The sequence below is a fragment of the Galleria mellonella genome, unplaced genomic scaffold (assembly GCF_026898425.1).
Source record: "Galleria mellonella isolate WM207_F2 unplaced genomic scaffold, CSIRO_AGI_GalMel_v1 utg121, whole genome shotgun sequence".
NCBI classification, from domain to species: Eukaryota; Metazoa; Arthropoda; class Insecta; order Lepidoptera; family Pyralidae; genus Galleria; species Galleria mellonella.
In genome coordinates this window covers 2,995,494-3,007,199 of record NW_026441983.1, presented here as the reverse complement: position 1 = coordinate 3,007,199, position 11,706 = coordinate 2,995,494, and the positions used below count along the sequence as shown (strand labels likewise).

Sequence of the window (11,706 nt, the reverse complement as noted above, 5' to 3'; positions counted from 1 at the left end):
GGAAACTCAGATTTCCAACATCATTTTATCAGCCACTGCTGGGCCTCCTCCATAGTTTTAACAATAAAGAACGAGACCATTCCTTACGTCAGTTTACCATTGGAGGATTCTGAAAACATTCGCCATACTTGGATGGCGACAGTTGCGACTGCGACAGGAACCGCAGTTTGGCTTTTGGTGACGTTCTAAGGGGGACGCTGCTGTCCATTGCTTGACCGTTAAGTTCCCTCAGTCGCCTCTTACGACACCCACGTGACAGGAAGGTGGTCCTTTCTATGCCAGGACCATATGTCAGATTTCTATACATCTTACTAATATAATTTATTTTATTTATTTATTCATTAGTACAAATATGTGTACATGGCGGACTTAATGCTAAAAGCATTCTCTCCCAGTCAACCATAGGGAAGTGTCAGAATACTCGAATGCGGTACTAGTAATTATTGATATACATACATACTAAAATTACATATATAAACGAATAAATATATATGAATAACAAATATACTTACACATATATGATATATACTATATTATACACGAATTTAGGAATAATATAAAGCACTTATTGCTCGGATAAAGATAAAAAGTGAGCGTGAACGTTTTTTTTGAAAGACGGTTTAGTCGGTAGTCTCTTAATGGCATCAGGAAGCGCGTTCCAGAGTCGTGATGAATGTAGGAGAAAAGAGTTTGAAGCGTAACCAGAACGGTGAGAGGGGATATAAAAAAAACTAATTTACTAATATATTAAGAATATTAAAAACGTGTTTTTCCGTACACTTTATTTTACTCAGTACATACAAGTAATATAACAGTTCACATGTCACTGTGGTATCCATAGCAGCTGCAGTGGAACGCAGAAATGAATGGGTCACATACAAAAATAAACATGATATAAATTGGATCTTACAGTTTCATCTTAATTAGAAACATCTCTAGTGTTGCGGATGCTCAGGGTGGCGGTAGTCACTTACCATCAGGTGAGCCGCATGCTCGTGTTATAAAAAAAAAAAACAAAATAAAATAAAATATAGTGCCGGTTTTATTAACAGATTTTTTTTTATACAACTTAGAATGGCAAACAAACTGACGGCCCACCTGATGGAAAGTGGTAACCGTCGCCTATAGACATGAGCAGTACCATGGACATAACAGAGTATACTGTTTCGTCCATGATACCCCCCATGCATTGCCATTCCTGAGGACTCGGGTGTTATTCCTCTGTACCCTGTAAATTCACGCCATATCCCACCCTTCAAACCGAAACACAGCCATGCAAACACAACTGCTTCACGGCTAATTGATATCAGCCGCTGAATTTCATTCTAAGAACAAGGAATTATATAAAGAGAATGATAAAATAAAAACTGTAAATCATATGGTTGCCTCCTTTTTTCTTATGCAAATATAATTAGTAAAAAGAGGACGAAAGATACACCGTCAGTTGTTATTTTTCTCAATTCATAGCAGGCTGGTGTATATATTTTTATCGTATAACATTGTCTATACAAATTAAAGTACGGAACCAATTACCAGCAGCAGTATTTCCGAAAAGAGACTTTGAAATCATGAAGAAAAGTTCATTATCTTTCCTAAAATGCCGGCAAAACGCTTGCAATATCTTTGATATTGCGGGTGTCTATGGGCGGCGGTAAACACTATCAGGTGAGCAGTAACATATGCTCAAAGGATTTTTTACCATTCTATGTTATAAAAAAACTAGCTGACCCCGTAAACGTTGTTTTACCACTTATTGCGAAATATAAAAATCGCGATTAAAATACGGGAGTTGATCGTAAAACGATGAAAATTTAAAGTTGTATGTATTTTTCAATACTAAATCATATTTAAAACACAATTAAAAATTTTGTCAAAAAAATATAAAAAAAATTTTTAGGGGTGGGTCACCCTTATCATTGAGGGGTATGAAAAGTAGATGTTCGCCGATTCTCAGACCTACCCGATGTGCACACAAAATTTCATGAAAATCAGTAAAGCGGTTTCGGAGGAGTTTGGTAACAAACACCGCGACACGAGAATTTTATATATTAGATATACTAAAATTCCGCTATTACCTTCTCGTAAAATTCACGCAGTCAAAACTACACTATGATAATTTAAGCAATTATAAAAATACATTCAATTATTAACAGAACAAGAAGGCCATATTTTAATCAAATACTTGTAATTAACTTTTACTTTGTATTTTATAATTTTTTTTTTTGTTTTCGTTCTTGTTTGTTCGTATTTTATTTTTTGTTAACTCCTATTTTCGTTGCTTTGTATACAGCGCCTTGTATCTATATCGTCTCACGACGTTAAATCTACATAATCACCGATCTTCCGCACATTGTGACCGAGAGTAACAAACTGTATGCAATATGATCTCAGAAAAGTCATCTAAATGGTTTCGTTCTTGTTTGTTAATTTTTTTTTACAAGCTTTTATTTAACTTCATTTTTTTTTTGTTAACCTCTATTTTTGTTTCATTGTGTACTTAACGCCTTGTATCTATATTGTTGCTACTTGTGAAAGCCTATTACTGACTTATTTTGTGATCCTAAACTGTATTTTTTGCTCTAGTCTAGCCCTGGTTTTCCTATGAATAAATAAATAAATAATAATAAAAAAAAAATATTATTTGAAATTGACGCGTGATTTGAAATATTTTTTTTGAAATTCGAGCAATAAAGTCCTAGTTATTGAAAATTTAAAATACACGCCCTGATTTCTGCGTTTCAATGCGTTTAACAATTACACCAATTCTTGTTTTGTAAATCGTACCCATCACTCGTACACTTCACCGATAAATAAATACAAGAGTTCTCATTAGAGTCGTCACAGTACAAAGCTACGTTCACATGTCGTCGTCCCGCTCTGGCCTGTGCCGCTGGAGGACCGCGAGCCTCTGCTGCGTCACCTCGAGGTGGTGTTTACGCCATTTGATTCGGCGGTTCTGAAACCACACTTTTACCTGGAAACAAATAAAATCTTAGTCTCGCTAAAACTCAAAAACGGCATGACCTCTGTTTAGATGAATAATTTTTAAGAAAAAAGAAAATCAGAAAAACCCTTAAGTTCAGCTGAATAAAAAAAAATTTTGTATGGAAATCGCTACTTAGTATGACTATCAATAGATGGCGTTATAAGTAATACAAAGTTACCATGTCTTTTTTTGATGGATGATAATGGAATGGTATTTTTAATAGGTGATAATGGAATGGTATTTTTTAATGGGTGATAATGGAATTAACCACGACGGTTTCCAGGGGAAACCGCGTGAAGTTCGACCTGATAGAGTGTATTGCTAGCAATGGGTCAATTAAACCCCATTACTAACAATATCTTACCCTCCAAGTTATCATGTCAGCTAGTGTAATTAATAAAAATGTAACTGAATAATGTCTGTACATAGGAGATATTTAAGAAAAATATATGGGAATAGCGGTTTTAATAAGACACCCCCATATAACTTACAAATTCCTGGTGAATTCATCACGATAGACCAACTGACCTGCTTCCATCTTCATCTATCACCCCTCACTGGTGCTCCGCCAGAGTATACCGATAGCGCGGGCAGGGTTACCATTCCATTATCATAAGGGTCGATTCTGAAGCGCTACTTTAAAATTTTCCTCTAAATATTTCAAGTTGAAATAACAGCCTCATTTTTGTTTTATGAACCAATAGCAACTAATTTTCCAATAAATTTGAATAAAAATTGTTATATTATTAATTTATGACGACGATAAAACAGTAATGTCGCAAAATTATCAAATTAAAATGTTAAGTGATAAATTTTGAGGAATGGTACAACAGAATCGATCCCATTGTCTGCTATATTTTATATAACAGAGTATTTTATATAATAATGTATAAGAATTATGACGTCATGTTGTCTCGGCATAAAATGGCGTCCTATTAGAATGTCTTTTTTTTATACAACTTAGAATGGCAAACAAGCTGACGGCCCACCTGATGGAAAGTGGTAACCGTCGCCTATACACATGAGCAGTACCATGGACATAACAGAGTATACTGTTTCGCCCATGATACCCCCCATTCGTTGCCATTCCTGAGGACTCAGGTGTTATTCCTCTGTACCCAGTAAATTCACGCCATATCCCACCCTTCAAACCGAAACACAGCCATGCAAACACAACTGCTTCACGGTTGAAACACGAATAGGACAGAGGTACCCAAGCAATCGACTTTTATACAAAGTCTCCCTCTTTAAACATTAGTAAAGCCTAAGTGGTTGCCAACCCGCTTGCCAAACTGCCAACGCTGGGCTACTACTCCAAAACCTCCCAATAGAGATATTACAGACTGACATGATGGTATACTTACTTGTGCTTCCGTTAGCTGCAACGCATGCGCCAAGTATAGTCTCTCGGGTCCCACCATATACTGCTGCCTTTCAAACTCCGCCTCAAGTCTCTCCAGCTGTTCTGGTGTGAAGATGGTACGTATTCTTTTACTTCTACCTGAACTGGAAGCAATATGGAATACGATATTTCAATTTAATAACGCTTGTGTAAGAGTGGCGCCCTCTAGTTTAGGAGTTCTTTAGGTTGTATACTATTAAGATTATAAAAAAAAAAAAAAACATAATCAACAGCGAAGAAGGAAGCCTTCAAGAAAGAACTTAGAATGGCAAACAAGCTGACGGCCCACCTGATGGAAAGTGGTAACCGTCGCCTATAGACATGAGCAGTACCATGGACGTAACAGAGTATACTGTTTCGTCCATGACACCCCCCATGCGTCGCCATTCCTGAGGACTCTGGTGTTATTCCTCAATACCCTGTAAATTCACTGCCATATCCCACCCTTCAAACCGAAACACAGCCATGCAAACACAACTGCTTAACGGTAGAAACACGAATGGGACAGAGGTGGCCAAGCAAACTATTCTACAAAGTCTCCCTCTGCCGCATGCTTCATCTAACGCTTACCTATTGCTACACGACATCGAGTGACTCCTGGAAGGCTTCAGTTGCCCCACCTGCGGCCTCAAGTCCGATCTCGGACTGTCTGTTAACAGAAATCATCAATTAATCATTAACAGGGATTTTTATGGATGATAATGGAATGGTAACCCCGCCTGCGCTGTCAGTCTACACTGACAAGGCACCAGTGAAGGATGATAAGTGAGGATGAAAGCAGACCAGTTAGTAGCCCATCGTGACGAATTCTACAAGAATTAATCAAAATGTTTTCGAAAGGGACTTACATGGAGGTCGGCCTGATAGGGTATATTGCTAGCTATGGAACTTTTAGATCCCCATTACTAACAATCCCTTTCCCCTAACGTTTACCAATAAGCAGTAAGTAAATCTTCTTTAAAGGAAGAATAACGGTAACAGAAATATCGTCATAGTGGTAGAATACTGACGGATCTTTATATGTAATATTCGTCAGATCCGTCAGTATTCTACGACTGTGACGATATGTTGGTAAGCAGGACCCCAGTCAGCGATAGGTGAGGATGAAAGCAGGTCCCATGAATGTTGGCCCATCGTGACGAATTCACCGAGAATTAAACCGCACCATTTACTTTCATTTACTTCATTTCACTTCCAAAGTCTCACTCGATCCTTTCTTCCATACCATAGGTGCTAGATACTACTAGATAGTTACAGGGTACAGAGGAATAATACCCGAGTCCTCAGGAATGGCAACGCATGGGGGGTATCATGGGCGAAACAGTATACTCTGTTATGTCCACGGTACTGCTCATGTCTATAGGCGACGGTTACCACTTTCCATCAGGTGGACCGTCAGCTTGTTTGCCATTCTAACTTGTATAAAAAAAAATACCACCATCAAATGCATTCCCATGCAGGGTTGACGTCAAACAGGGGCCGGTAAATAGCAAAAGATAAAATGGCATTATGCTTAACTCAATATTTATTATTGTATAATTAAGGAAACTTATGGTGGAAGGATAGGTAGCAGTGTCCCTCTTAAAACATCCAAACTGCGGTTGCCAAATCGCTTGCCAAACGTAGCAACTACTAACAACCCCCCTTATGGGGGAGGCTATGTTCGGCAGTGGACAGATACCGGCTGTTACAATAGTATTTATTGTATAATTTTCAGGACCATGTGAAGCACTATTTGTCACATCCAGTATTTAAAAGGGGGACTTTTTTATATTTCTTTATAATAGTTAAATTTTTTTTTTTCTTAAATCTATTACTTTTTTCTATCAACCCTAATGTTTGATCGCAGTCTATCTGGCACAATACGTGTATCCACAACGTGGATTTCTTTTTTCGACCCTAATGTTCTATCGGAATCTATCTGATACAACGTAGAAAAATTAATTCGAAAAAAGAATTATTTTTATTTTTTAATCCATTACTTTCTGTCTATTATTTCCTAAGAACAAGGAACTACATAGAAGGAATGATAAAATAAAAACTGTGAATCATATGGTTGCCTCCTTTCTTCTTATGCAAATATAATTAGTAAAAAGAGAAAGAAAGATACACCATCAGTTGCTATTTTTCTCAATTCATAGCAGGCTGGTGTATAGAAAATGTTTGATATATCAATTATTTGTCAATGACAAATTTTACATTACTAGATTATATATACGACACAGTTTATGTAGAAAGTATGCAAGCAGGTTGTATCTGAATTCGATAGGGTTATATGGCCGTATAACATTTTCTATACACTAGCTTGCTATGAATTGACAATTTTATCACTCCTTTCATGTAATTCCTTGTTATTAGATTATTTCTAACAGTCCATTAAAAGCGATTCTAAGACTCCTATTCTTGTTTTTCAACTTTATTACTGCCACGATCCCCTGGTATGGAAAAAATATTACGCGACCTCCGGCTTATATTTCCGTTAATTTGTATTAACACACAAATGTTTTAATTATCATTATTCATGGAAAAATCTATTTTTATTACTTTGTACTTTTTTACTGAGATAGTTTTCGCGATCCCCTATAGAGGCTTTGTGACCCCCCAGGGAGTCGCGACCCACACGTTGATAAACTGCTCTAAACCTATTTTTAAAACTAAAATTTCAATATGATGCTGCAGCAAAAAGGACCAATATGATTTAAATTTCTAATAGTATATCTATAGTGACAAATACTATGTTTATTTTTTCTCTTTATGGCGATCCGTAAAATAGTAATCACCAGTAATCACCAAATAAAAATATTAGGTTAAAAAAGAAAAAAAAAATATGGAATTTTTTTTATTCAAGTAAACTTAGATTTAAGCTATTTTGTACAGTCATTTCTTTTTTCACTACCGCCTATTCGGAACGCAATTTCAGCCAAGAGGAACGGGCAACGAACTCAGCTGTTGCTTTTTTTCAAAAAGTTTAATTTATCATCTTTCACCATCATTTCAGCTATTGTCCGTCAGCACTGCTGGACAAAAGCCTCCCCCATAGACTGCCATTGAGAACGGTCCCGAGCCACCTGTATCCACTGACTCCCTGCAATGCATTTCAGGTCTCACTCCACCTAGTGGGCGGTGGTCCTACACTGCGTTTGCTCGCACGCGGTCGCCGCTCAAGAACCTTTTTTCCCCGTCATTTAATTGTCGTTTAATTTATTATAAGAGATAAATTTAGAGAAATAGACCCTCGGGATCGACCTAATTTTGATTTTTATTTTCCAAAATATACAGCTGCTGTCCGCTGCTTGTTTTCCTATCTTTATATCAATCCTCATAAACAATAGAGTTTTTTTTTATACCACCGAGGTGGCAAACAAGCATACGGCCTACCTGATGATAAGCGGTTACCGTAGCCTATGAACGCTTGCAATACCAGAGGTATTACGCGCGCGTTGCCGACCCTGAAGAAACCTCTTTACCCCCCCTTTTGAAGAACCCCCTTTTAAAGAGATTATTTGATTAGAATCATTAGTATGCGTGCGACTGGCAACACTCGATTGACCACCACTATTACTAGCAGACGTTCCACAACCTTCCATATTAGACATCAATTTTCGACTGTCATTTTGCTCACGCACGTTTTGCGACACGTATTTCACATGTTCATCAAACTATTATTTCAATTATAACTGGTGGGGGTAGGGATTGGTAGAAATTGGACTGAATTCCAAGTGTATTTTTTTTTAATGGCTGAAAATGGTATGTTAACAACGCTTGCGCTAACGGGATACGCTGGCGGAGCACCAGTGAAGGGTGATAGATGAGAATGAAAACAGGCCAGTTAGCCCATCATGATGAATTCATCAGGAATTAACCATGATAGTTTCCAGGGGGAACCGCGAGGAGGTCGACCTGGTTGGGTATATTGCTAGCAATAGGATTCTCAGTCTCCATTACTAACAATCCCTTTCCCCCGTGTCAACCGCAGTTAGGATTCGGTGATGTTTTAAGAGAGACGCTGCTGCCTATGTGTGTATTTATTTAAATGTACTATGTCTAAAATTACGTGGCGTTGCCATTCCTGAGGACTCAGGTGTTATTCCTCTGTACCCTGTAAGTTCACTGCCATATCCCACCCTTCAAACCGAACACAACTGCTTCACGGTAGAAACATAAATGGGATAAAGATGCCCAAGCAAACGACTTTTGTACAAAGTCTCCCTCAAACTCTATATAATTATGTACTGAACTATTTTGTTTATTTATTTATTTATTCTTTATTGTACACAAAAAATTACAACATATAATATATATATAAAATAAAGATGTACAACATGGAGGCGAGCTTAACTCTGTAAGAGTTCTCTTCCAGCAAACCCTGAGTGGAAAGGAGCATTAATTACTAGCGGGCAGTGTGCGTACAATAATAGGAGGAAACATTATAGAACTATATTGTTTCATTTGAGATTTCAACAAGTATGTAATTGGTACATCGCAGAGTTTTATTAGTAAACAATAGATCTCGAGTCTAGTCAAGTCGATCACTCTTTTTTTTTTTTTTTTTTTTTTTATACAACTTAGAATGGCAAACAAGCTGACGGCCCACCTGATGGAAAGTGGTAACCGTCGCCTATAGACATGAGCAGTACCATGGACATAATAGAGTATACTGTTTCGCCCATGATACCCCCATGCGTTGCCATTCCTGAGGACTCAGGTGTTATTCCTCTGTACCCAGTAAATTCACGCCATATCCCACCCTTCAAACCGAAACACAGTTATGCAAACACAACTGCTTCATGGTTGAAACACGAATGGGACAGAGGTACCCAAGCAATCGACTTTTGTACAAAGTCTCCCTACTCCTGATCTAGACCGTAACTAATTCAATTTTTACTAACTATAGCTATGCTTTTTTATATCATTATACCATTTATCGCTAACTGTCCACTGTTGGATATAAGCCTTTCCCATAGGGGGAGTTTTGCCAGTGGTAGCCACGCTTGGCAGGCTGGTTGACAACCGTAGTCAAGCTAAAGCTTAAGATGTTTTAAGTAGGACGCTGCTGCCCATCCCTCGCCTTCTCTTAGTCGCCTTTAACAACACCCACGGGAAAGGCGTGACGTTTTAATTATTTTTTACCAATTGTATTGACATTTTTTCTATTTTGTAAATTTATTTTATTAGTTGTTATGTGTAGATATATGTATAAATGACATAATGTACTATAATGTAGACTTTTAATATAAAAGGTCAATTTAAATAATGTAAATGAATTATAATTTTGTTTATCGGTTTTTTCTTTTTTATATGAAATGTAAAATATTTGCATGCCTACATCCTTTAAGACAATTAAACAGGTGCCAGAATAATACCACGTGGCTTGTAATAATTTTAAACTGTTTAATAATGCAAATAAACTCATTTCATTTCATTTCAAGGAAGGAGTGGTCCATTCTATACCGGGGCACACACGGTACAACTATAGCCTAAGTGGTATTTTTTAATTAGCTTATTGTTGTCATATTTATTGAAATTTATTATTATATATTTATTTATTGACATTATATATGAAATGTCCATTAATTAAAGATTGTGTCATACAACAAAAAAAAAAAACGATTTTGCAGTCGGTATATTTTTTTGTGACAAACCAGTTTACCACTTGTAAACAAGAGGGAGACTTTGTACAAAAGTCGATTGCTTAGGTACCTACCTCGGACCCATTCGTGTTTCTACCGTGAAGCAGTTGTGTTTGCATGGCTGTGTTTCGGTTTGAAGGGTGGGATATGGCATGAATTTACTGGGTACAGAGGAATAACACCTGAGTCCTCAGGAATGGCAACGCATGAGGGGTATCATGTGCGAAACAGTATAGGTACTCTGTTATGTGCATGGTACTGTTCATGTCTATAGGCGACGGTTACCACTTTTCATCAGGTGGACCGTCAGCTTGTTTGCCATTCTAAGTTGTATAAAAACAAAAAGTTGTTTTCGTGTAGAAACTAAACTATCGAGTCAATTTTGACAAAAATTTTATTTTAATTATTCCTTTCAGATAATAAATAATGTTCCAAATCGGTTTACTGATGCAGTTGTGAGGTAACAAATATATTAAAAAAAAAATACAATCGTATTAAAAACCTTTTAGAGAACGGATGAAAATAGTATGGTAACCCCGCCTGCGCTAACGGTATACGCTGCCCCGCCAGTGAAGGGTGATAGATGAGAATGAAAACAGGCCAGTTAGCACATCATGATGAATTCAACAGGAATTAACCATGATAGTTTCCAGGGGGAACCGCGAAGAGGTCGACCTGGTTGGGTACATTGCTAGCAATGGGATTCTCAGTCTACATACTAATAATCCCTTTCCCCCCGCCTGTTATATTGTAGTTAAGTTTCTAGAAAATAAAAAACCAAGCTTACCTTGTCTTAAACCTGCAGAGACTCCTACCATACTTCTGCAGAAACCGTCATTGAACCTCTGCATATCTTGACCTGCGTATAAATATGTCTGTAAATGCCGTTGGTTATGTTGCAAGCGTTCCTGCACGCTTAAATTCATTACATCTTCCTCGGAATTCGTCAGGCCCAATATGGCGGCAATGGTGAACGACTTTCCCGCCAAATTGGTAGACTTTCCCGTCAAGTCGACGCCGAACGCCGACTGACTTGACTCGCCGTCGTCCAAAGTGGACGCTGGCGACGAAGACCTGTCGGCGAAACGGTCGCCACTGTCCACAAAACGGTCCGCACTGTCGGCGAAACTGTCTCCATTGTATTTCTCTTCGCCGTCGGCTTTCATCGACAGCCTGTCGCAGTTCTGCTGGTACGCCGACACAGCTAACAAATCCGTCAAATTAGCCGGATAAATGTTCTGCCTTTGATCCATCATTGTGAAATTTTAACAGTGAGCGCAAGAAATTAAATAGTCGATTATCATAAACAACACCATTTTTAATTTAGTCACATAATTAAGGTTTATTCGGTTAATGTTGTTAATTTATGTCTTAATTAGTTTGACTGTGTATTACGGGCATTAGACGAGCGCGCGCACTGGCGACCCGGTCACGTTTGCCTGCGGTTTAATAATTAAAAAATGAAAATTTTAAAATTGGAAGGGCGGGGCCGCACGTCGTGCGATCGGTTTGGCGCGAAAAAAATGACATCGCTTAGCGGTCAATTGAGGGTGCATGATTGCCAATTTTGGCGGCCATAGCGAGGGTGAGTGGCGTGGGCGCTGATTGGCCGCTGTTGCGCCTGCGCGGGCGGGGGCGGGGCCAGATTTGGGGGTGTGGTTCCGCAGTGATTTGCGGTCGGCAAAGCC

At 38.2% G+C, this 11,706-nt stretch overlaps 1 protein-coding gene across 1 annotated transcript; it reads right to left on the bottom strand.

Moving 5' to 3' along the window:
* Positions 1 to 702: 702 nt before the first annotated feature.
* LOC113509205 (homeobox protein XHOX-3) lies at positions 703 to 11,442 on the bottom strand. Its single transcript, XM_026892522.3, has 4 exons — positions 10,806 to 11,442; positions 4,959 to 5,037; positions 4,351 to 4,492; positions 703 to 2,974 (listed from the first exon to the last, which is right to left on the bottom strand). Exons 1-4 carry the CDS (start codon positions 11,272 to 11,274, stop codon positions 2,858 to 2,860), a joined length of 807 nt encoding a protein of 268 aa, XP_026748323.1. The 5' UTR covers positions 11,275 to 11,442; the 3' UTR covers positions 703 to 2,857.
* Positions 11,443 to 11,706: the final 264 nt, after the last annotated feature.